The sequence below is a fragment of the Scyliorhinus canicula genome, chromosome 8, assembly GCF_902713615.1.
Source record: "Scyliorhinus canicula chromosome 8, sScyCan1.1, whole genome shotgun sequence".
In the NCBI taxonomy this organism is placed as follows: domain Eukaryota; kingdom Metazoa; phylum Chordata; class Chondrichthyes; order Carcharhiniformes; family Scyliorhinidae; genus Scyliorhinus; species Scyliorhinus canicula.
In genome coordinates this window covers 10,824,898-10,852,269 of record NC_052153.1, presented here as the reverse complement: position 1 = coordinate 10,852,269, position 27,372 = coordinate 10,824,898, and the positions used below count along the sequence as shown (strand labels likewise).

The 27,372-nt window shown below is 42.9% G+C and overlaps 1 protein-coding gene across 2 annotated transcripts in view; it reads right to left on the bottom strand.

Annotated features, from left to right (window-relative positions):
* snx30 (sorting nexin family member 30) overlaps positions 1-27,372 on the bottom strand; it is a 216,699-nt gene that overhangs the window by 4,071 nt on the left and 185,256 nt on the right. For both annotated transcript variants that reach the window (XM_038804187.1, XM_038804188.1), the window contains exons 2-8: positions 21,094-21,282; positions 19,262-19,372; positions 16,285-16,443; positions 13,505-13,700; positions 11,748-11,947; positions 9,232-9,318; positions 2,203-2,355 (exon numbers count right to left, since the gene is read on the bottom strand). In XM_038804187.1, the coding sequence (XP_038660115.1) occupies positions 2,203-2,355; positions 9,232-9,318; positions 11,748-11,947; positions 13,505-13,700; positions 16,285-16,443; positions 19,262-19,372; positions 21,094-21,282 (1,095 nt within the window). The remainder of the gene's footprint in view (positions 1-2,202; positions 2,356-9,231; positions 9,319-11,747; positions 11,948-13,504; positions 13,701-16,284; positions 16,444-19,261; positions 19,373-21,093; positions 21,283-27,372) is intronic.

Below are 27,372 nucleotides of genomic sequence, written 5' to 3'. Positions count from 1 at the left end.
CAATCTGCCTGGACTGTACACAGAACAATACTCTTCACTGTACCTCCGGACACTTGACAATAAATTGAAAACTAAAAAGAAACAATGGCAAAATGAGGGAAAAGCATTTATACAGCGAGTAATTAGGATCTGGAAAGCATGCAAGAGGGGCGGGTTCAATCAGGAGGCTATCGGATTGTGATCCTGAAAAGAAGAACGTGGAGGGAAAGCTATGGGGGGGGGGGGGGGGGGGGGAAGTGGCAGTCGGTTAATTGCTTCTAAAGAGAGCCAGCACAGACACAGGGGCAGAATGGCCTCCTTCTGAGTTGCACAATTTTGAGATATCTCATTTCATTTTGAAAATTACTATTCAATCTGCTTCTCTTCAGGCAATGCATTCCACAGCACAACAATTTGGGGCAAGAAAGTCTTTCCTCGGGTTCCTCTCGAATTTTTATTTTGCCAATTACCATAAAATTGGTCCTGGGGGCAAAATCAAGTTCGGGCCAGTTACCCCTTTCAACAATATGTATGCTTTGATGCATGTTTGTAATAAAATACATTTTTTTTTTAAAAAACAGAGCAAAGCACTTCACAGGAGTTACTAGGCCAAGACTATTAGGACAGATGATTAAAAGCTTGGTCCAAGAGGTAGATTTTAAGTAACAAAATTATAGATATTTACAGCACAGAAAAAGGCCCTTTGGCCCATCGCATCTGCATGGGTCAAAAGTCACCTAATTATTCTCACCCCAATTTCAAGCACTTGGCACATAATCTTGCAAGCCTTGGCATAATAAGGGCAAGTCTAAATACCGTGCCTCCCCCACCTTTCAAAGCAGCGAGTTCCAGGCTCCCAACAACCTCTGGGTGAAAACGTTTTTCCTCAAATCCCCTCTCCTGCCCCTTACCTTAATCTATGCCCCCTGGTCATTGATCCCTCCACCAAGGGGAAATGTTTCTTCCTGTCTACTCCATCTATGCCTCTCAATTTTATTCAGCTCAGTCACATTCCTCCAATTCCAGAACTGCACACAATACTCTAGCTGCGGTCTAACCAACCTTTTATACAGTTCCAGCATAACCTCCCTGCTCTTAAACACTATGCCGAAAAGAGGAGGTATAAAAGCTTGGGGAATGAAATCCAGAACTAGGTAGCTGAAACACGGCCACCATTGGCGTGGAATTTAAAACCGGGTCTCATAGAATTTACAGTGCAGAAGGAGGCCATTTGGCCTATAGAGTCTGTACCGGCTCCTGGAAAGAGCACCCTACCCAAGCCCACACCTCCACCCATAACCCAGTAACCCCACCCGACACTAAGGGTAATTTTGGACACCAAGGGCAATTTAGCATAGCCAATCCACCTAACCTGCACATCTTTGGACTGTGGGAGGAAACCGGAGCAAACCCACGCAGGCACATGGAGAACGTGAGACTCTGCACAGACAGTGACCCAAGCCAGGAATCGAACCTGGGACCCTATGAAGCAATTGTGCTGAACACTATGCTACCGTGCCACCCACTATCTGCGCAATGGAAGAGCATCATTGGTGGAGCAGAGGACACTCTTGTTGAGACAGATTTGGCACAAAGCACTGCAGTGCATGTAAAATCCAAGCAGGTCTTTGCAAGTTCTCTCTCCTCAAATGGTGAAGCAAGGACAATGCCACCGACTGACCCATTCTATTCTTCACTTTGCTGGTATTCAAAATTCAATCAAAACATTCTATGCACCACACTTTAAGGACTTATTTTCAAAGCTACTGGCCGAAACCATATTCCTTTATACCCCAGACGAAGTTAAAGGAAAGCTATTGGAGATTTTTCAATTGTCCAGCAGCTTCAACAGCTTTTTGTGGGAAGAGTTCCTGCTCCAGTGTGGAAATGTGCTATCCCAAGATCACACCGTAACAGCACAGCTGTAATTTGAAGGTTGCCGGAAGGGCAGCTGAAAGAGCCAGCGGATACCGGAGTGGCATTAGACGTGCGCCCTTACATGCATGGGCAACCACAAGTGTGGATTATACCCTGAAGCACAATGCAGTAGCATCCTGTTAATAATCAGCTTGTGCCAAGCGCTACAGCTTCTGACCAGTGCCCCAAAACTCCAGCAAAACAAAGTGAAACGATAATAAAAGTTCCACAGTGTGATAGGGTAACAGAGCACGTGTACACAGATATCGCTCAACTAACAGTCCAATTTAAAAAACAAAACTATACCTTCTCATAATACTGGATGTTCTTGTCTGCCATTCCCATCAGCAACTGCCGAAAGTCCTGTCTCTTGTTGCTTTGCCATCGATCCCAGTCTGCCTTCAGATCAGCATTGAAGCACTCCACACGGTCCTGGCACTTTTCAACGTTTGTGGGCGTCTTTGAATATTTAAAAAAATAAAGATTATACATTGTTTCCTATATTTTTCAAATTATATGCAGCTGGCAGCCCAGTATCAGTAGCCAACACTGACCACCAATTCGAAGGATAGGTACATCAAACTACATTTGGAATAAATAGGGACTGGCGGAACAAATTAGCAGAGTGAAAGGAAACCGGGAATAGGGGTTAACGGATGTTTCACACACTGGGAGGAAGAAGGTTGGTCGTGGAGTTTCATGGGGCCGGTTTTGGGACCCGTGCTGTTCTGTTGGATATTAATGACGTAGACGTTGGTACACAGGGCACAATTTCGAGATTTGCAGATGATACGAAATATGGAAGCATTGCATACCGGTTGCGGAGGGTAATGGAGAACTTCAAGAGGTCAGAGACAGGCGGCATGGTGGTGCAGTGGTTAGCACTGCTGCCTTACGACACAGAGGACCCGGATTTGATCCCAGCCCTGGGTCACTTCCGTGTGGAATTTGCACATTCTCCCTGCGTTTCTCCCCCCCCCCCCCAAACCCAAAGATGTGCAGGGTAGGTGGATTGGCCACGCTAAATTGCCACTTTTAGGACAGACAAGTTGGTGGAATTAGTGGACAGGTTGCAGATGGAATTCATTGTGGTGAAATGTGGGAAGAAAATTAGGATACAATGTAAAAGGGCACAATTCCAAACACTAGTGTGGCCTCAGCTGGAGTATGGTGTCCAGTTCTGGGCACCACACTTTAGGAAGTCTTTGGAGAGAATTGGCACAATTTAAATTACTCTTCCAGTTAAGCCATTTGGCAAACATTAAAAATCGATCACGTTCTCTTCAAAAAAATACAAAAAAACTCACCCTTCCATTATGAACAGCATGCCTGACTGGACTCCCCCCTCCCCCCACTACTAAATGGGCAACATTTCTCTAGATCTAAGAAAAGAAAAAGAAAAACAGCGTAAGATCTAACCACAGAATGCCTATATTTAAACAGGCCAGAAGGAGGAGACGGACCAGCAGACGACGCAGAGCACACTAATTCAGGGCAGAATACCCGTTGGAACAATGCAATGGACTCAAGGTTGCTCTTTTGATGGACAAGACGCGCGCACTGCATAACGCAATAGCAATCAAAATAATGCTTCCGAACATTCAGCCGTACAAGAATTACTACCAATGGCATCCGTGGTCTAAACTGGAGTTGTCAGATTGGTACAAGCCTCATTCATCCTAACTATTCTATCTCATTCAGAACATCAAACAAGTGAATCCCTTAAAAATATTGGCACTTTTTAAGCTATCAACTTGTGTAACTCCCAATTTGTAAACCTTGCAGTGGAGAATTGCGCTGCCCATTACCAGCATTCCCTGGTTTACACTTCAGAACATTTTTGCCGACCCCAGCTACACAGAAAAATTACAGGTTTTCATTCAACATCAAGAGATGTAGCATTGAAGATATCGGCTAGTTTGTATGTAGAAACAGTTGGTTAATGCAATGGTCAAAAACTGATAGTGTGAAAAGACTCAGGTCTGGCAACACCCACGAGGAGAGAGAGGAATGTAGTTAACAGAGTTATAATGAAATGTTAACTCTGTTTCTCTCTCTGCCACTTGTACTGCCAGACCCACTCAGTATTTCCTGCATTTTCTGCTTCCATTTCACTGAAGCACATTAGGAGATTTTGCTATCCAAAAAGTGCTGTATGAATACAACTTCTTATTAAACCAAAAGATGCAAAAGTTACATGCAGAGGACAGGAGCATTAGCACCTGGTAGATTGATTTGCACACCCAAAGAGGTTTTCATACGGACAGCCAAAGTGCTCAAGTCTTCGCACCTAGCAAGGTGAACAAGACATTGAAACATCACTGAATCGGCTACCACGGCAATTTTCATTCCAAATGTAAAACAGCTTGTAGGAAAAATTAACAAACTGTTTTGCAAAGAGGGTTCAGCTTGAATAAAATGAACACTTCAACAAATGAATCCAGACTTCTGCAATACATTCGTATGATTCATTTAACCATTATTTAATGGGGGATATCAGTGGATGGACAAAATAGTGAAAGGGATTTGTGCAGGGAAATGCTATTCTCAAACGTTTTATAATTGATCAGTTATTCCTTAAGCAAGTTCGACTGTGCCAGCTCCATTCGTGGTGTCAGCTCCACTTGGATCGGGCACGTAAAGGTTGCACTTGCACATGTGTCCTCTAGAGGTCAGTATTACCCTAGGTTCGTGTGTAAAATCTAAAAAGGGCAGACATCCGTGTAGTTATTAATGAATATTGAAATCATATCCTGGCTGCATCAAAGAATTTGGCCCCACACCATTTAATCAAATGCAGATAATATTTGCAATTAAATCGATCCAGTCAGTCTTCAATTTTGGAAGTTCATGATGGGAGTTCTTTCGTTATAAAATCACATGTTTCTGTTGAGTGGGAAACATTTCCCCAGGCTAGACTCTTTACAACCTGCGCATCCAATCGCGCTGCCTTATATGTTGTGACTTTCAGATGTGTTACGTATTGATTGGTCTCCATTTAAGGTGAGATCGCCTCAAATCCCCATGTCAAACAAAAAGGATACTACGGCAGCTTAATACCAAAACAGTTCCATAGCTGCACCAGCCTAATGGTCTGTGCCAAGTTGCACTACACTCATTACAGAAGGAACTTGCACTGTAACTCCAGGTAGTGCATAATCAAAATAACCCTCAGCGAACAGCAGGATCTCGAAGACAATTCCTGCTTCAGGCATCCAGCTAATGGGTTTTAAATAAGGCTATGTAAATAAGGCTATGTAAATAAGGCTATGTAAATAAGGCTATGAAGCTGGAAAAGCGATTGGGAAGTCTCACTAAAATTCATTCTTTTCAGCTTTGGGTTAAATGGCTTCGGTAACTTTTCCTGAACCTAGGGAAGATTGTTCGGTAATACTTGCCTCTACTGTGGGCACCGCCCTCAGGGGAAATCAACTGTCCAACGCGGACCAACTTGCACCAGGTCTGTGGAAGGAATGGGTTTCCTGGATCAAAATATCCCTTTCATGTTTAATTGAAAAGCGAGTTGGAATGCCCCGTCATAGCTCAGCTCTCAGAGTTTGAGCACTTCAATCATTTCTTTTTCATGGATACGGGCATCACTGGCAGCCAGATTTGTGGCCCATCTTTAATTGCCCGAGAAGCTGTTGGCACGTTGCATCTCAACAGAAGGTGCCAACTCCCAAACAAAATACATTCATTGTAAAATGACTGGAAATTCCTTCTGCACTGTATGCTCATGTTCTATGTTGTTCTATGTTGTGATCCTGCTGGAATCAAGTACCAGATCCGTATATTAGTGGTTGCTTTCATCCTATCCTTGCCTACCTCCGGCCAGGCCATTGAGATAGAATGTCTCAAACGCACTTGCGTACACTGAGCAGCATCTTCCATATTGTTATAAATGTGGGGCTTTACAAGATGTTTAAAAATGAACCCTTCAACCTGAAAGGCAAAACAATGCTCTGGGATAGTGGTGGTCACGATAAATCTCTTCCTGGAGACAGGGCCACGTGGCATGGGAAAAATAAACCCCAAACCAAAATCTATTGAAAAATCAACTGACCATTTTCACACCTTGTCACCAGAAAACGGACAGCTTGTTTTTGGAGGGGGGGGGGGGAGAAACAGACACAGAGAAACAGTATAATAATCGCTTATTGTCACAAGTACGCTTCAATGAAGTTACTGTGAAAAGCCCCTAGTCGCCACGTTCCAGTGCTTGTTCAAGGAGGCTGGTACGGGAATTGAACCCGCGCTGCTGGCCTTGTTCTGCATTACAAGTCAGCTGTTTAGCCCACTGCGCTAAACCAGCCCCAATAAGTATATCCCTTATTGGGAAGATCGGCGAACCGCTGTTGCGTTAGCAATCAAGCAGGATGCTGGTGAGAGCTGGTTCTCTATCGAAAAGACGACAACGGAACAGACAGGAGTCTTGAGATTTAACAAGAACTTGTCGAGGTAGGCCTTGCTAATGGGGTCCTCAGGCACAGTGGAACTATTTCCCAAAGACACAAAGTTGCAACGTGGCGGAGAAGTGAGCCTGCAGGAAAGCTGGGAGTAACCTGTACCCAAGTCTTTGTTTAAAAAAAAAGGTCAGAATGAGAGTTGCCTCTCCAGCCTAATCGAGTGCACATCAAGCGAAGATTCACAAAGACTTGGCATACACTTATCAGAGTAGGACCCTGCTGCAGAGGCTTTGGGGTGCAAATGTGAATTTGAACATCTGAAACGGTCAGAAATGGAAGACGACAGACTTGCTCAAGTTTTTCTTGTTTCCAAAACAGTTCATGTTTCAGGACAAGTACCTCTTGCCAAGAGCAACCACAGTATTAAATAAAAGATTGTGACTGCTCTCGAGCTAAACATCAGAGCATAAATAATGCAAGGTTTCTTTTGAAAAATGCTATGAATAGCTTGTATTAATTTAGCACCTTTAATATAATAAATCATCTCAAGGTGCTTGAGGAGCATCATGGAACAGAATTAGTCAGCAAAACTCAGATATCAGGACAGATGGTTGAATGGTAGGCCAAAGAGGTATCAAAAACTACCATCCTAAAAAGCAGAAAGGGGAGAGAATCAGAGGGGTTTGGGAAAGAATTTTAGAGCTTAGAACCCAAGCAGCTAAAGGCATGTAAAACCGCAGGTGGAAACATTAATATAGGGAATGGAGACGATGTCAGAATTGGGGTAGAGCATATATTTACTCGAGAGTTTAGGGCTTAGATGGGCGGGGTCAAGGACACAAGAAGAATGACAATAAAAGGTAATCAATGTGGGTCAACAATCAGTGGCGATGGATAAATGAAACTTGGTGCGAGTGAGAACAACAGAGTTTTGGGTGCCCACAAGTTAGAAGATGGGAACGTGCTGGGTCCAGAGGTAACAAGCACGGATCAGGGTTTCAGCATCAAACGAGCTCAGGTAGAAGCTTACGTAGGCGGGCTTTATAGTGATGACACAAATTTTAAAAATTCGCCCTTGGGATGGGAGTGTCGCCGGCAGGGCCAGCATTTATTGCTCATCCCCAATTGTTCTTGAGCCGGGTGGCATGGTGGCACAGTGGTTAGCACTGCTGCCTGACAGCTCCAGTGGCCCGTGTTCAATTCCGCCCTTGGGTGAACGTGTGCGGAGTTTGCACTTTCTCCCCGTGTGTGCGTGGGTTTCCTCCGGGTGCTCCGGCTTCCTCCCACAATCCAAAGATGTATGTGCAGGTTAGGTGGACTGGTTATGCTAAATTGCCCCTTAAGTGTCCAAGAAGTTGGGTCCAGTTATTGGGTTACAGGGATAGGGGTGTGGGGTGCTCTTTCCAAGGGCCGGTGCAGACTCAATGGGTTGAATGGCCTCATTCTGATTCTATGAATGACAAGGACATTTCAGTGGTCAGTTTAAAGAGTCACTCAGTGCAATGGGTCTGCAATCCTTTTTTTTATAAATTTAGATTATCCAATTATTTTTTCCAATTAAGGGGCAATTTAGTGTGGCCAATCCACGTACTCTGCACATTTTTGGGTTGTGAGGGCGAAACCCACGCAGACACGGGGAGAATGTGCAAACTCCACACGGACAGTGACCCAGAGCCGGGATCGAACCTGGGACCTCAGCGCCGTGAGGCAGCTGTGCTAACCACTAGGCCACCGTGCTGCCCCGGGTCTGCAATCCTAAACTTGAATTGGTTCAAGGATCATCCAAACACTACAGAAATAATAATAATAATAATAATAATAATAATAATAATAATAAGTCTTTATTATTGTCACCAAGTAGGTGTACATCAACACTGTAGTGATGTTACTGTGAAAATCTCATAGTCAACACATTCCGGCACCTGTTTGGGTACACTGAGGGAGAATTCAGAATGTCTAATTCACCCAACAAGCACGTCTTTCGGGACGTGTGGGAGGAAACCCACGCAGACACGGGGAGAATGTGCTGACTCTGTGCAGAGACCCAAGCTGGGAATTGAAGTCCCTGGTGCTGTCAAGCAACAGTGCTAACCACAGTGCTACCGTGCTGCCCTCGAGTCTGGATATTATGAAGGAGAACATTTTTAAAATTTCTACCATACAGTTAAAATTAATATACCTTGCTGTCCTGCTTAAATTCTCTCAAGTAGCAAGGGAGAAATAAAAACATTTGCCATACATACTGCAATCCAACAGGTTCACTTCACCAGCAATGAAGTTGAAAGACAGCCACAGTTACAACACATGACAAACTTAACACTTCCACACATTAAATATGAATGCAAACATTCTAATTATTCTGATAATATTTTGGAGAATTTCTCTACTCTAATGTTTGCACCTCTGTCAAAGTCAATCTATTGTTAAAAGGACAAGTAGGCTTACACGGCTTGACTGCAAAGCAAAAGTTCACCTTAATCTGTCCAAATCACTTTAAACCTTTGATGGGGCAACACTTTAAAATATGTATGAGCCGAGTAAATGAAATGGAGATCTAATTGAACGGTTGAATAGATTCACGGGGCTGCTAAATGTCCTCCTCCTTTTCAATGTTCTAGTATTAGAACACCCAGTACTAACAATATTATTGCGTCACCCCCCCCCTCCCAAATAAAACACAAGGCAAGCCAATGTCAATCTATGCTTATATCAGACACACTGGTGCTGTGAACACAGGCCCATTAGGAACTGGTTCTTGGAATTAAACAGAAAGGAGACCCATCTCAGTCGTCGATACTGGATCTCAGCCCAGACTGGGGCATGACAGGATAGTTTACAAAGCATTGTACCACACAAGATCTTTATAACTCAGTAGCTAAATAAATACTGGCATCGATGTTTGTGCTGTTAAATAGTGAAGGGTACTCACGCCTTGCTTTTCTTCTTTCTTATAAGCAGCAGTTTCGAGTTTGGCCTCGTACTCAGCTTGCACTTGATCTCTTTTCCGAAGCACATTCTAAATAAAAATGAAAAAAAAAACATGCTTTCAATCTTGGCCCCGTGTCAGCAATCATTTTGCCAAGGCTCAGTATCAGTGGTGCATACGATGTAATCCGTAACACAAATGACACGAGTTATGCTAAGCTTCATAAATTTGATTACTGAGCAGTAATTACCAAATTAGTGCAAATCTTTTTCACTCCAGAGGGGCACATACAAATAAATCACTCTCTCCAGATAGATGCTGCCAACGAGTCAGGAATTATGCACCCAAGACCAGCTGGCACTCCGAGGAATGTAAGCGTCAAACTGAAATTTTCATGCAAAGCATTAAACTCTGCAGCGGTGAACCAGTAACATGGAAAATACGTTAGCTAACATCTTATTCAACATCTAATTCACTGCTCAAAAATCAATCATTTGCGGTGCTTTTGTACACGAGACAGCTCTTTAAAATGTGTAATAGACTGTGTATCACGTGGAGTTTCTGAATGAGTTACAGGATCAGCTTGTAATCCAGAAATATTTTTTCTAAAATAAATTTAGAATACCCAACTCATCTTTTTTTTTTCCAATTAAGGGGCAATTTAGTGTGGCCAATCCACCTAGCTTGCACATTTCTGGGTTGTGGGGGCGAAATCCACGCAAACACGGGGAGAATGAGCAAGCTCCACCAGACAGTGACCCAGAACAGGGATCAAACCTGGGCGCTGCGAGGCCGCAGTGCTAACCCACTGCGCCACCGTGCTGCCCTATTCAGAAGTAATTTTGATGCTTGGGACTTCATTGAGCACCAGCATACCAAGTTATTGTATAGGACATAATTTACAGTGCAGGAGGCGGCTATTCGGGCCATCGAGTCTGCACCGACACTTGGAAAGAACACCCCACATCTCCACCCTATCCCCATAACCCAGTAACCCCACCTAACCTTTTTTGGCACTAAGGGCAATTTATCATGGCCAATCTACCCAACTTGCACATCTTTGGACTGCGGGAGGAAACCGGAGCACCCGGAGGAAATCCACGCAGACATGGAGTGACGTGCAGACGCCACAGAGTGATCCAAGCCAGGAATCGAACCTGGGTCCCTGGAGCTGTGAAGCAATAGTGCTAACCACTGTGCTGCTCTTATCATAATCGATGTTACATTATTTGCAATGTAATTTCCTTCACAAGCATCCTTGTTAATATAATCCACAATGTAGGAGTGTGCATCATAAACTATTAGAAATAGCAGCGTTGTTAATACCCACTGCTGGTATACAACTTTCCTCAGCCATAGGCTATGCAAAAAATGTTTAAACCAGCTTGCGTAAAAGGAAACGGTTGAGAACCACTGCTCCAGACACATTTGGAAAGAAAAGCAGCAGCAAAGAGAGAACATTCAAAATTGAGAAATGTCAGGCTTGTGGGCTGGAAACGTACCAACAGAATTTTCCCAGATTCTACTGCCCCTCTCAAGGCTGTTTTGTTGAGTTAGACGTTGGTTGGTTGATATTCCTGAATTGACCGGTAGGAGCGATTAGGTTATTGGGCCAGTAATTAAAAAGTAATCCAGAGACGCAAGTTCAAATCCCACCACGGCAGCTGGGGGATTTAAAACCAATTAAAATCTGCAATTAAAAAGCTAGTGCCAATAATGGAACGACCAGATTGTCTTCAAAACTCATCTGGTTCATTAAAGTCCTTGAGGGAAGAAAGTCTGCCACTCTTATCCAGTCTGGCCTAGATGCGACTCCAGACCCACAGTAACGTGGTTGACTCTTAACTACCCGGTGAAACGTCCTCACAAGTTTTACATAGAATTTACAGTGCAGAAGGAGATCATTCGGCCCATCGAGTCTGCACCGGCTCTTGGAAAGAGCACCCTACCGCCTACCCAAGGTCAAAAACTCCACCCTATCCCCATAACTCAGTAACCCCACCCAACACTAAGGGCAATTTATCATGGCCAATCCACCTAACCCGCACATCTTTGGACTGTGGGAGGAAACCGGAGCACCCGGAGGAAACCCACGCACACACGGGGAGGATGCGCAGACTCCGCACAGACAGTGACCCAAGCTGGAATCGAACCTGGGACCCTGGAGCTGTGAAGCAATTGTGCTATCCACAATGCTACCGTGCTGCCCTCAAGTTCTATTTAAGCCGCTCAGTTCTATTTAAAAGGTACCTCACCCACCACTTTGACAAGGGCAAATCAGTCAGTGATAGGCAATAAATGCTGCCAACACCCACATCCCACAAAATGAATAAAGTATAGGATTACAGTAGACCATTCAGCTTTTGGAGCGCTCCATGAAATAGGAATAAAGCACAAATTGTATCTCATTGATGGAGCAAAGCAAACAGATGTTCCAAAGTTCATTAAAAATACAAATCACGGATAAATATCACAACCAGCAGCTCCAAACAAAAGGGCTGAAATTAAATTTCTCTTACCTTCATCGATTCGATGTAGAGTACATATTCTCGAAGGACAGGAAGAAAGTCTTCAGACATGTCCTCCGATAGGTCGTCTAGGGTTATGCAACAGCTGCCTACACAATTCGACACTCCATTGAGGGGCTTGTTTAGTTCTTCTTCAATAGCAGACCAGGAGGAATAAATGGGCCCATACTCTCGAAGCTCCACCAAGTATTCTAAATAATTAGCACAAGAATATCTGAAATAAGTCGTAAGCGAGATCAGATCTTGTAACGCAACACAACCCGCGTGCAGCAGACCACAAGCTTTGTGTACACGATATTTCCCTCTTTCTATCCACCTTCCCTTACTGCATTCCTTATTGATACCTTCCAGTTCTGATTAAAGCTTGCGGCAAGGTGGCACAGTGGTTAGCACTGCTGCCTTAACACCTCGCACCAGGACTCAATTCCAATCTTGGTGACTGTGGGGAGTTTTGCACTTTCTCCCAGTGCCGGTGTGTTTCTCCTCCGGGTGCTTTGGTTTCCTCCCACAGTCCTAAAGATGTGCGGTTTAGGTGAATTAGCCATGCTAAATTGCCCCCAAGTGTCCAATGGTTGGGTGGGATTACAGGGATGTGGCCTAGGTAAGGTGCTCTTTCAGGAGGGTTTGTGCAGAGTCGATGGGCCAAACTGCCTTCTTCTGGACTGTAGTGATTCTATGATGTGTCCTTTCCCATATAAAATGTTACTCTGGTTTTGTATCAGATTTCTACAGTACTGTGACCTCAGTGAGGTCATTGGTCAAGGCCCAAGCCCATTCTTTCCCACCTATGCCAAGCTGACCGCTTGGTGCAGCACTGAGGGTATGCTGCATTTTAAAAACAGATTGTTATTTAATCGGTTTGTGGTTAAAGTGTGCAAGTTAGATTGCAATCATAAAAATATTAACTGGCTACGAGGCACTTTAGAACATTGGAGGACAAGGAAAATGCTTTGGCAATTTACATTTCTTAATTTAAATTCAAAACTAATCTCCACGCTGTGGAGATAGTGGGGCTGGGAGCAAATGACTTCCTTCACATACAAGCTCATGTCTGTAAGCTCTCATTTGTTTGTGTAACTTGCCCCGTTCAGCAATGTCCTCCCATCAATCACACCTGTGGAGCACAGGATGAACAGATTTTACTGTGTGTAATAGTGGTGCTCATTTAAATGGGTTTGGTGAACAGATTATTTGTTTAGCTGCGAAATTCACAGTTTGGCTGAAATCGAACAGCGACAGGTTCCTCCCCTGCCTCCTAACTCATTCATTTGACGCCAGTCTGTTGGGTCAGACACTCTGGTGAAGAATTCCTCATTCCGAACTATGTTTGCTGAAGGCGGTATTGGAAACTGAATTACCGAAATCAGCGCAGTGTAAAAATGCACCTTATGGTGGTTTCGAAGTCAAAAGAAATGAACTCAGTTGATGCTACAGTGAAGATGGGGTGTATTTTGGGTGACAGCACTACTCTCAAATAGGGCTTCAAGTGACAAGGCAGCTAGCTTCCAGAAGAGCTAGGATACTGATCAGAGGCCAACAGGTCGTCATCACTATAACTACCACTGAATAGCAAATGCTCGATGATTGAGATAAAACACTCATCTGTAAGAGCAATGGACAGGAAGGTGTTTATTTTGGGAACTCCAACCAAAAGTGCCCTCCCACAAAATTAAACCAGCGTGAAATTGGTGCTGAAAGACCTTACATCCAACTAAGTTCCAAGGCAGGGGTGGGTTTCAGCATCTTACCAGCTTGCTCTTTGACTATCCTCTGTGCAATCCGGTCAATCGTTCCCAGCTTCTGCGAGAACATGTCCAAGTAATCCCCCATAGCAGCAAACTCCACAGGCCGACTTCTCAACTTGTAACCTCCAGTAACGTATTTCACAGACTCCCCCATCTTGGTGATAAAAGCTAGACCTTGCTTTTTATAAGGATTCAGGTCCTATACAAGCGAAACCCAAAAAAAAACACCAAGTTATTATTTTTTTCAAATTGATTCATAGGATGTTGGCGTCGCAGACAAACAAGAACTTTCTTTCCTCTGGTCAATGACCAGAAGTGGAAACGAGAACAAACAGAGTGGGAGACGAGGCACACCCAACTCATTTCCAACCTTATTGCTCAACAACTGAAGCCTCTTGCCACCACTGTTCAACAACTCTCTCTCACCTCCCAGATTTTCACCACTAAGAAGACAAGAAAAATCTCTTGCAAATATGTAATCAACTACTGGTCATAGATGCTTACAGCATGAAAATAGGCCCTTCGGCCCAGCTTGTCCATACCGCCCAGTTTCTAACACAAAGCCCGCATTTGGCTCATATCCCTCTATACCCACCCTACAGTGTTTGGATTCTTGCAATAAGTCAGGTTAATTCACAACAGCAACTGAATCCTTGCCATTTAGCACAATATTACAAACAGTTCAACAATTATCACAAGTTTTAAGCACATTTTTCCAGTTTCTCCAACCAAAATGCTCCAGTCATAAATCTCAGGGTCAGATGTTAGTAATTTTGTAGTAGGGTTGCTTGACTACAGAATCAAGAATTAAGCATCAACTACATACCAAAATTCAATCATTTTACATGAACACAGGTAGGAACCAAGGGCCTTAGCTCCTTTGAGATAGAAAAGATTCTTTGGCAGCCATTGATGATACGGGAGTGGTGTCATCCGCACCACTGATCAAGATTTTTTCCAAGTTATCCTGAGAAATACAGTTAACAGAATAGCCATCACTTAAGCACATGCTTTTTGAAAAGCAAATACTTGGATAGGATTGGTGACCCAAGGGAAGTTAGTGCATTGGGATACATGATTCTGATTCAACCTTTGCCAAGAAACAGCAATGACATTTTGTACAGTCCAAGACATGGATCATAATTCTTTTACATGAAGATGATTGCTTTAATGGCTTTGTAGCCATGCCAAGTACAGACGCTTGATTTTATTGGAGTTATTCGAACTGCCCTCTATTTCTTTCTTTTATATACGAATGCAGGAAACTATTTGGTTCTCTGACTAGTTGGCTACATGTTAGTCTGGAAGAAATTCAACGAGACTGGATTAATTGTACAAAATGTTGGATATTTTCTTTTAAAAATACGATTTGCTTAAGTTTTGCTTCTTGTAACAAGTTTCTTGTTGCCAGGAGTTACACTTATCTGCAACAGTTCCTTTTTAATCGGTCTGAAAAGAATGAGTTCAAATCTATCAAGCTATAATTACACTCCCACAGTATTTGGTAGATTCATATTGCAGTGACCCCACCCATTAAGACACAAATGTTTACAAGATTCATGCACGAGTTTATACAAGTGTATTACTTTAGAATACGTTTACTTAAGCAATAAACATTCCTTCCTGCCATGTCATTTGATTTATTGTCACATGTACCTAGGTACCAACCTCCCCGAACAGGCGCCGGAATGTGGCGACTAGGGGCTTTTCATTTGTAGCCTACTTGTGACAATAAGCGATTTTCATTTTTCAGTACAAAGTATTGTTCTGCATACAGACCAGACAGAAAACATAGGACATACGATAATACATAATGTAAATACATAGACACAAGCATCGGGTGAAGCTTATGCAGTGTAGTGCTACTCAGTAGAGAAGCTGTGTGAAGAGATCAGTTCAGTCCATAAGAGGGTCATTCAGGAGTGTGGTAACAGAGGGGAAGAAGCTGTCAGTGGGTGTTCTCAGACTTGTGCCTCCTGCCCACTGGAAGAGGTTGGAAGAGAGAATAGCCCAGATGGGAAGGGGTCTTTGATTATGCTGCTGGCTTTCCCAAGGTGTAGACAGTCAATGGATGGGAGGCAGTTTTGTATAATGGACTGGGCTATGTTCACGACCGTATTTTCTTACGGTGTTGGGCCGAGCAGTTGCCATACCAGGCTGTGATACAGCCAAATAGGATGCTAGGATATCAAACGAAAAGTAATATGACTGCATGGCTAAACCAATAATCAACAGCATCTGTCTAGCCCTTGACAGATATCTTAAAAATTCAGTCATACTTCCAGAGGTAGGTTTAAATTGGGACTGTGTTTGCTACCCAACGTGGTGAATGCACATTTGTACCACTTCACCCTGATATCATTGCGAGGATCAGATCTGAACTCTACTCATTTCCCTAATTTCAGTGTGATACTTAACCTCTCCCATTTAGTTTCTCGTTTATTTAGGATTTGACCCAGAAAGGGTCATTTTATTCAGCACAAAATACATTACCCATTTTCCTTCAGCTTTATCCTTCTATGGGGAGAGGGGGAGGGAGGGAGGGAGGGAGGGAGGGAGGGAGGGAGGGATTGTTGGGTTACGGGTATAGGGTGGATACGTGGGTTTGAGTAGGGTGATTGAGGGCCGAAGGGCCTGTTCTGTGCTGTTCTAAGTTCTAAGTATACACGCGCAGACCTTTCTGATCACATACCAGTTAGCACCAACATTTCACACCCAATAAACCACACTTCAGTGGTGGTCTTAAATATTGTTACGCAAAGAACTTTCAACTTTCCCCATACCTTTACTGTAAGAAAAACATTGAAGTGGTCATTGAAGGAGAGAACGGGATGATCCGCGATTCTTTTCAGAAACTTGTCTAGCGCTTTCCTTCGCGTCTCCACAAAGTCTTCTGAAAAACGATCCACCACTCCCTTCACTACAAACTTTTCTGGGAGCGGCTGCACAAAAGAGGAAAAAAATGTCTCCAATTATTAAATAAAATTGGTGGTTTTGGACAATTTTTACTACCTCAAATCAGCCAGTCAGATATTAAAATACACACGGCACATTTGAAATAGACAACTCCCATCAGCTGCCGGATACTGGGGAACTATCAGAAGAGATCGAGTAGGTTGGGCTAGAGAAAATAAAAGACCAGGACCCGATAGAAGCCTTTAAAATTATGAAGGGGTTTGATAAGGTTGACATTAAAAGATGTTATAATTTGTTGGGGAGTCCAAAACCGGAGACCATAAATATAAGATGATTGCAAATAAATTAATTTACTCCAGAGGGTATGGGCCTCATCAACATTTGAAGTAGCTATGGCAAATAAAAAGGATGCAATTAAGGGGAAGCGAGACAGGATATGTTGATAAAGTACGGTGTAGTATATACATGCCAGCTTACACCCGAGACGAATGGCCCACTTGTGTGTTACAAATTTCTATACAATTCTATGTAAATAAAGCAACTTAGCATTCCACACCCCACCCCCAAGTGACCACCTTTGAAAAGGTTCCATTAGTTTGGGAGACACTATAACCAGTTCACTGTTGAAAGGAAGATAACAGGGATGATTCATACAGGATCTGGATTATAGGGTTGCATGAACGTTGATGCTGGGCATGTAAATAGATTAGCACAATGGACTGATGAAATGGAATATGTCATTTGGGGATAAAGCAAGAGGCAATACATTTTAGAAGGAACAGAAACAAATTTGTAATGGGTAATCAGTTAATCAGGATCGGGGGGGGGGGGGGGCGGAGAGAAGAGAGAGAGAGAGAGAGAGAGAGAGAGAGAGAGAGAGAGAGAGAGAGAGAGAGAGAGAGAGAGAGAGAGAGAGAGAGAGAGAGAGAGAGAGAGAGAGAAATCATGCTCATAGAATTTTACTTGAAACCAGATTTGTCAATGAACAGACTTTACTCCAGCATCAGCCAGCTAGGCTGCCTCTCGTCTTGCTCTCAATGTATAAATATCCCATCTGTAGCTTACCAAGCGACTACAATGGAGGGACTACCGTCAAGACACTGGACTGGATTGCCAGAAAGATTTCCTTTCAAACTAAAATCTGAGCTAACACAACAGCTATATTGAGACACAGTTATGCGCCCAGCAATTCTAGCATTGGATGACAACCTTTTTAATAAACATTACACAGAAACACTAAAATATGATTTCCTGATGCCCATAGAGTGGTGACTATGTCAAAGTCATGTAGAATTTAATATAAAATGCCCCCCATCTTTCAATTTGCAACACCTAGTAAATAAACGTCCATTCTGATTAAGACAGTATTCAATAATGCAGTGGCGATAACTCCCTCAGAATTAAAAAAAAACACATTCAGCTTCACAGGATTGAGGGAAATGAAGCAGATACTATTCTGGAATATTTTTAAGTGACAGATTTGGAGTAGAGACTCACATTATGTAGCAGATTAGCACAATTCTTTTGATTAATAGGGCCCATGTTTAAATCCAGTTCAAACTCCAGAAGGATGACTGTTTCTTGGTATTTGTACAGCCTCGGTGTAAAGGGGCTTTAAGCCATGCTGAAGCCAGAAGCCAGTTATGGTAGACAAATCACAAATCTGCCCAGTTTAAACACCAAACATGGACTAAAATAAAACAACACGTCTTGTGTATTAGAAGAGGCTTCAATTCTTGGCTATGCAACTTTTAAATGCGAGAAGGTATTTCTTCAGCACTGGCAAGTCTCACGGTAAACTTTCCGCTCCCCGCCCCATTCAAAAGTTCTTTCCACCCGCAGAACAAAACATCAGGTAAATCCTACATTACTTTTAGACCAGATCATCTTGGAAAAAACTATGAATGCCACCATTTCACTGGAACCACAGCTGGTTTTGTTCAACTGGATTTAAACAAAGAAAAATAAGGATTGGAATACTTTTGACTTAAAAATAGAGAAGGAAACATCCACCACAAAGCACATACTTTGGATTTCTGTACACATGGAGTACATTAGATCTTTTCCGTTTTAAAAAAGGGCAGCAAGGGCTACATTGACTCATTGTGTGCCAAGTGTAATATTCAACCATATTCTATTACAAGCATGATTGCCTTGGGCTGCCATTAACCATACTGCTGAAAACTGCCGTTGGAAGGGGTCTCTGAGCTGCTCTATTATCAACGTTAGGACTAACAAGGACTAATGCAGAAAAACATTCTTACAGTTAACTCCTAGCCTGCCTGTGAACAAGTCAGTCACACCTTTCTTCCAACTCCCTACTGGGTAAAGCGCTGTGTCATTCTAAGCCAAGTAGACCAAAGAGGCCCATGTTGACTTACATTGAGCACATAAGGTACTATAACTCGCCTCCATTCCTGAGCCTGAAGGGGAAGGCAAAGAAAACTGGGTTCAATAAGAAAGACTCGGGCTTCCGGTTTGCTGCCCTGCATAAAAATGGGTGCAAGTGGAAGGAAGGGGTTTGGTCTCGATGACTTCGGAACCTTCACACTTCAATAACCACTTGGGCATATAAAAGGGAGATCTATTGGTTTGTCACTGGCTACCTTGCGTCACGCAAGTGACTCACAAAGGATGCAAGACCGACTTTAGATTTCCCTGCCACCCTCCCATATATAGTTACTGATTAGAGGTGTTAACATTTGCGAATAGGTGAAACAGATGGAGGGGAAGAAATAGCAATGGAGCAAGCACATGGCATGATGATTCCTGCCCATGTGCTGGAAAAACACCACATACTCCAGAAGCATGCACACCTATAAACCATAATTATCAGGTACCTACCGGAATAAGATGAGTGGGCTGTGATTCCTCCAGTTTAGACCTCAACCAATCAAAATCCTGGTACCTACGTCGGACTGTGTACTCTGGTAAATCAAACTCATTTCTGGTGGTCTGAAAGTAATTGAAACCATGAGTAACCAGGGATGTCAGCATTTCAACTTGCATTCGAAGAGTGTTTAGGACACCTGAAATAGATTTGGCACCTCTAAACAAGGAACAGAACGTACAATCCTAACATTGAAGAATTCAAAACTGCGTCACTTGAGAAATAAGGTACTGAAAAAAATCTGTGCTGCATTATTTTGGGGTCATATCTAAGAAGCCACATTGACAAAGAACTTCACAGACTGCGTCCGGGGGGGGGGGAAAGAGAATTTGAAAACACCTGCTGATAATCAAAGATAAGTCACCAGCGAGGATCAAAATGGATCAATTTTTGGAGCAAAGTGCTTCAACCTTGCGGTCAGAATTAGGACAATTTTCTGCTTATCTACCCCCCTTACTATTTCACTCCTATCATAAACAAAATAAGGTTTCCAAAAAAAATCATTGCCAAGAATTTTAGATTACTTTAGCACTCCAATACAAACTTTTCATTTCTTTCCACACTAAGTCCAACAATATTTTACTGGTTTCTATGGTATGATGTAATGATGTTTACATTCAGTTTATACAATTCCCCGTCACATCAACAATCCTGCAGTTGCTTTTTAAAGGCTGCAGCACTTCAGGTCACACTGTTCAATGCGGGACATTGCCGTCAGTCCTTGCATGCATGGGGTAAGCAGTTTACGGGTATGTTCCGTCCAGCACAAGAGTCTGAGCCACTGCCACCACCTCTCAAACATTAACAGTCCGTTGGCAGTAAAGAGGCAACAAATAGGGCTTTAGATGCAGTGTCAAACTAAAAGGGATTGAGGAGGACTTTGCAGCATACTGACTGGAAGGGCAATTAACCTTTTTTTTAAAAAAAAAAGGTAAAAAGGCACATTTCTGTGAAATTGGCCCCCTTTCTCCACCCAATCTTTTGAATGATTTGGATGACATGGAGGAGAAGGGGATGCAAATGCATTCAATAGTCCGTCCCCCTTCATGCAGTTTCCATCATGGTTCCCCATCACCCTTCAAATATCCCCATATTACATGCGATGGAGTTATTCTAGTTTCTGCTCCAGGGCAGCAGTTCACAGTGCTCCACACCAACACCCAAAGGTACTAATACAGAGCCCTTTTAGCACTTAACCCAAAATAAAACTCCAGTTCTAGTTCAAGGTTCAAAATGGCTCTGGGATTCCAAAACTTGCGGCTGAGAAAGCCAGTTAAAAGCTTTGCACCAAGCAATATATGAAGATTAAATGTCACTTCTTCCCTGGATTAGTGCTGGAAAGGCTTTTTCCTCCAACTTTATTCCCAACCTGGTCCATAACGTCCAAACCTGACCCTACCCACTGGCAGATCTACTTTTTTGATTTGATTTATTATTGTCACATGTATTAGTATACAGTGAAAAATATTGTTTCTTGCATGCTGTACAAACATTGCATACTGTACATAGGGAAGGAAGGAGAGACTGCAGAATATAACGTTACAGTTATAGCAAGGTGTAGAGAAAAGATCAACTTAATACGAGGTAGGTCCATTCAAAAGTCTGATGGACCTACCTCGTATTAAGTTGATCTTACTGCATTCCCGATATCGTCCTACCAGTGTCCTATATACTATACAGATGTTAAAGACCTCAATCTCACTGAGCAATACCTTGAGAGTTCAGGAATCCACTTAAAAAAATACAATTTTAAAACTGAAGCTTTGCTCAAAATTTTTGCTCATACCTTAGTGCTAACTCTGTACGTAATGAACGTCTCCATCGCAGACACATGCTTCTTTGGATCATCAACTGTAACAAAGAGATCCCTCGTTTCACTATTTGGCTCGTCGTCCAGCTGTAACCTATTAAGTAGAGACGAGGATGAAGCAGGACTTGACGTCTCCACTGGTGTCCCATTGGGCAACATTTGATCCTAAAAAAGCCAGATAGTTTACTTGATCAACAGCTAGAATTGGTCTTGCCCTTCACCATGCAATACATGGCATCAAGTTGAACAAAATACAAGCCGGTAACTCAATCTTAAGGCAGATCCCACTTGCTTTAATCAAAAACTATGTTACCGGAGGATATAGCAATACCGAATATTGAGTTAAGCTGATAGTCAGTAACATTGTTCACAAATAAAAGCAGAAGGCACTTTTACCAGGGAGGCAGTGATATTGTCACTGGACTAATAAAACAGAGACCCAGAGTAATTCTCTGGGGGCTCAGATTGAAATCCTGCCATTGCAGATGGTGAAACTTGAATTAAAAGTCCAATGATGGCCATGAAACCATTGTCGATTGTTGCGAAACCCCGTCTGGTTCACGCCTGATCTAGCACACTGGGCTAAAAATAGCTGGCTTGTAATGCAAGGCAGCAGCACGGGTTCAATTCCCGTACCAGCCTTCCCGAACAGGCGCCGGAATGTGGCGACTAGGGGCTTTTCATAGTAACTTCATTGAAGCCTACGTGTGACAATAAGCGATTATTATTATTAATGTCCTCTAGGGAAGGAAATCTACCATCCTTACCTGGTCTGGCCTACATGCGACTCCAGACCCACAGCAATGTGGTTGACTCCACTGCCCCATCGAGGGCAATTATGGATGGGCAATAAATGCTGGCACAGCCTGCAACTCCCAGGTCTCATGAATGAATTTTTTTTTTTTTAAACTTGCATTTTTCACAACCTCAGAACATCCCAAGTCACTTTTGAAGCGTAGTCATGGCTATGTGGGCTTACCACACAAGAGATTAGCAGAGCCACAGAATTGAAAGGCATGGGTTAAGAGAGACAAAGTAATCCCTGGTCAGTTTACTGACAGCGAACTATTTATCCTCTCAATTGAAAACTCCCAAGGAGGCAGAAAATGTATTGTAGAAGATGAATGCATTTCTAATTGCTTTTCAAAAATTAATAAAATTCTCAAAACAAAGCATGCAGATTTATGGGCAATAGACAATTGTAGATAGACTCAGAATACAGATGGAATCAAATGACAATTCTCCCCCCCCTCCCCCAACAGCAGCTTCCAATTACAGAGTGCAGAAGGTGGTCATTCGGCCCGTCAAATCTGCACCGACCCTCTGAAAGAGCATCCTGCCTAGTCCCCATCCCCCGCCCTATCCCTATAACCCTACCTAACCTCTGGACACTAGGGACAATTTAGCATGGCCAATCCACCCAAGCTGCACATCTTTGGGCTGTGGGGGTAAGACCCACACAGACACGGGGAGAATGCAAATTCCACACGGACAGTGACCCGAGCTGGGGTCAAACCTGGGGCCTTGGCGCCACGAGGCAGCAGCGCTAACCACTGGCACCATGCCATCCCTTGCTTTCTACCACTTATATTGCGCTTCACTCTTATGAAGTTTGCATTCAACATTTTAACCCTTTCTGACTAATGGCTTTTCGCATGCCAGAACACAAGTATGCTGGTCTGAAGGTGTTGCAGTTATAATGAATTACGGCCTTGCAAATCAGCCAATAGTGCATTAATTTTCTACATCAAAAACATTTGTACTCTTATGGTCCAGTCTGGCTTTGGTTGAGGACAATGTAGCATAGCAGGCTTACCTAAAATGCATCCATTCTGATGGGGAGCCAATGAACAGCAGCCCACAGCCTTGATTTAGAACTCAAGCCTTTGTGGGAGAGGTGTGAAAAGGCAGGAAATTGCAGTCTGCTCATGTTGCCCAACCAGTTAGCAGGTTGGTTTCCTAAACAATCGATGAATTTCGCAGCAATTATTTGCTGAGCACTACCATGTTCAGAAAAATCAAATAAAGTGCAACGTAACAGCAGGCGTTGCAACCAGCTACCTTCCACACAACATATTGTACTATTGACACAATGCCCACAAGTGTCATAAACTTGTTGACTCATACAACCCCTCAAAAACACGCTCTTTAATCAATGCCAGTAATAGCCAAATTGGAAAAGCTACCCTCCGCCATGCAAGGTACATTTAGGTCTGACTGCCAAGGTTGAAAATGGGAATGGTGGGCAGCACGGTGGCACAGTGGTTAGCATTGCTGCCTACGACGCTGAGGACCTGGGTTCGAATCCCGGCCCTGGGTCACTGTCCGTGTGGAGTTTGCACATTCTCCCCGTGTCTGCGTGGGTTTCACCCCCACAACCCAAAGATGTGCAGGATAGGTAGACTGGCCACTCTAAATTGCCCCTTAATTGGAAAAAATAATTGGGTACTCTAAATTTTAGAAAAAAAAAAGAAAATGGGAATGGTTCCTGCAGGAGTCTAAAACAAGCCAACAACGATCCATTATACATTAATCCCAAAGTTTTTTTTTCTGCTTATTACCTCAAAAAATTTCTTACAAGATTGAAATCTGCTAAGTTCAGGAATCAAGTAGAAAATGCATTGCTGGGAATTTCCACTTGTGCATTCCCTGTTCCTAAAGTGGTCAGCCATTCAAAGGAACAAACGGAAAATTGTGGGCTAGTAAAATAGATAAGGGAAACAAACACACTGGCCTATTTAGCTTTGGTGGTGATGGGAGTGTACAAAAGAAAGTATATTAAGTGGCTGTGTTTGATTGCAATGGGAGATTGGGAATACCCCATGTGATATTCAATGTCTCTTGCAGATTGAAAGGCCTGTGTGAAAAAGAGTGGGTTTTTAAAAGTAAAAGATGTACTGCTGGTCCCAATTTACACATTTACCCAACTAGAACTCAAGATGCAAAGAACATATTTGTGATTAATTCAAAATGTTGAGTCTGCATGTAGGATACCAGACTGGGAAACAGTAGAACTAACAAATACTATTGAGATCTCTGATAGAAATGCAAAGAGCTATAGATAACCTTAAATGACTGAACTGTACATATGCAGTGACAGCATATATCTCAAAAAAATGTCACGCAGAAACTCAAAATGTGGCACTTGTGGAAGATGTCTGCGTCTCTGCACGTTTTGAAACCACTTTCACATGGATTCTCAAATACAACACAAAGATGGTATTCCTGCAGGAGTTAATAGGGCTATTCATCATCGGGAATCCACGGCATACAACTTCAAAACCACTGAATTTATTCTGCTACAGTATCCTACTAGACAGTCAATTAGAGGCTTGATTGAATTGAACTTAAACTCATGTTTGTTCTGTTTCCCAGAACCAGGCACACTGCCTTCAGCTCAAATGCAGCGTGGTCACAGCAGGACAAGCCAATTAATAAAAACAGCCAATTTCACAACAGTCACAGGTTGCAAAGTTCACTCCACATGGGAGAAAATAAACTTGCTGGGAGGAAGGAGTCCAGAAAATGGGTACTAATGTTATTATGTTGCCATGTTTTCCAATACAATTAAAGCATTGCAAAACAGATTACAAAACAGTGAAGCAGTAGCATGATCAAATAAAGTGCAACATAACAGCAAGCTTTTTGTTCTACTTGAAGCAACAGCAACCAGCTCCCTACCATCTAGTGTGTGCAGTTATCACTGCAAATAGATGCTCAATGTACTATTGACACAACTTAATGCCCACACGTGTCATAAACTTTACAACCCCTCGCTCACACAATCTTTTATCAATGCCTGTAATAGCCAAATTGGAAAGTTACCACCCAGCGTGCAAGATCCTTCTCGGTCTTTCTGTCAAGGTTGAAAACGGGAATGCTTCCCGCAAGAGTCCAAACCATTCCGTCCTACATTAACCCCAAGTCTTTTTTTTTCTGCTGTTACCTCAAAAATGCACAAGTGTTGAAATCTGAGTTCATGAACCAAGTAGAAAGTGCATTGCTGAGAATTTTCACTTCTGCATTCCCTGCCCCTAAAGTGGTCACTCATTCGAATGAACAAACAGAAAATTGTGGGTTTGTAAATATAGAAGTGAAACAAACACACTGGCCTATTTAGCTTTAGTGTGCATGTGTGTGAGAGAGAGACAGAAGCAGAGGGGAAGAGATCACAAATGAAGAAAACCTACTTTTTCACAATTTTGGATATTTGACAATTTTCATGGGAACAAAAGTTGCCCAAAAAAGGAGCTAAACAGACCAAAGTCCCTCCATCTTGACTCCCTCTCCCTTTTTTGTTTCCTTGGCTTGTCTCAATGCAAATACCACCTCCTCCACTGACATCTGTCGTCTGTTTTTTCAATTTTGTTACCACCGAGTACTCACCCTTTTTCTCCTATCAACACATCCTTCTATCTTTTTGCCACAATTGGCACTTTAGTCTTGTGCCCATGACATCTTTTGTCAATCTCTCCTTGGCTCCGACCTACCCCGGACCTATTCTGCCCCAACTCCTCCACCCACCCAAACTATAGATTTCATTTCTATCCCCCTTCAGTTCTGTAGAGTCGACGAGGACTTGAAACACTGATGACTGTTTTTCTCTCCCCACAGATGCTGCCAGGACTGCTGAGTTTATCCAACATTTTACTAAGTCTTTTGGTCGTTGGGCAAAAATGTAATGCAACCTAAACACCTGGCCCGGAACTGAAATCCAACATTCACTCTCATTGCTACAAAAGGAGATTTGAGTTGGTCTGAAAATGTGTTGGGAAAGAAACAATCTTGCATTACCTAATGTCAGTGAAATCAGAATGTAAAGATATTTGAAAAATTGACAGCAACCTTCCAAGTTAATGGGCAACACAAAATGAGCTGTCGCCAGTTATTGCCTGATGCTAGTCCAGTTGATTGTGTCAATCTCCACTAACTCTGCACAAGAGGGAATAGAACGACTACGAGAACTCCTGCTACTCCTGATGACTAGATCAAATAAATTTGCTCCATTGTTGTCATGTCTGAACTAGCCTGCCTTTCTGTGGAGATGCTGGACTGGGGTAGGCACAGTAAGAAGTCTCACAACAGCAGGTTAAAGCCCAACAGGTTTATTTGAAATATAAGCTTTCGGAGCGCAGCTCCTTCATCAGGTGAAGTGGAGGCAGGTTCACAATCACAGCATATATAGGAGACACAATTGCAAGATAATAACTGTTTGGAATGTGAGGCTTTACGGGAACAGTGCGATGGAGTGAATGATGATCACAGGTAATCGAGCTGTGAATTGTCTCAAAATCAGGACAGTTAGCAGGATTCTGTATGGTGGGGGTTACATGTAATGTGACATGAACCCTAGATCCTGGTTGAGGCCGTCCTCATGCGTGCAGAACTTGGCGACCAGTTTCTGCCTGGAGACATTTAGGTCATTATGGATCCCTAACACCATCTATTTCCGTACCCAATGAAACCTAAGGTTGAAGGAGGAAACGGGAATGACAGAAGAAAATTGAGTGATAGTCAAATTAAACTAAATGCCCCATAACACATGGAAGTCCATCGCTAGATTGATCAAAGATACTACACTAGTCACCTTTCAGCAACAGGCCCATATTTCCTATAAAGCTAAACTGTATAAATACCAAAATTAAGTGATGTAATTTGGCAAACATTTAGAAGCTGTTGTCAATGTTTCCTTTTAAAATCATTGCATTCCCCAGCAGGAATTTTCCTACCGCATAGGCAGCAATACGTCTTGCACACCACCCACACGCCAAGACTGATGTATGACAATGTCTGATCAAAAAGCATTTTTATTCAGACATGTTAAATGGACAGGAGCACACATCCGAGCATGATCTATGCAGAATATCAGAATTTTTTTTTTTTTTTTTTTTAATTTAGATTACCCAATTATTTTTTCCAATTAAGGGGCAATTTAGCGTGGCCAATCCACCTACTCTGCACATTTTTGGGTTGTGGGGGTGAAACCCACACAGACACGGGGAGAATGTGCAAACTCCACACGGACAGTGACCCAGAGCCGGGATCGAACCTGGGACCTCAGCGCCGTGAGGCGGTTGTGCTAACCACTAGGCCACCGTGCTGCCCAGAATATCAGAATTAATGCAATTTCAAAAAACTGTACACATTAACAATTATTTCTGCACCATTTAATAAACCTTTCTTTTTCCCTAACCCCTACCGAAATCCACATAAACACCAGTCAACTGCACAGCCATTATCAACTTGCGGAACCCC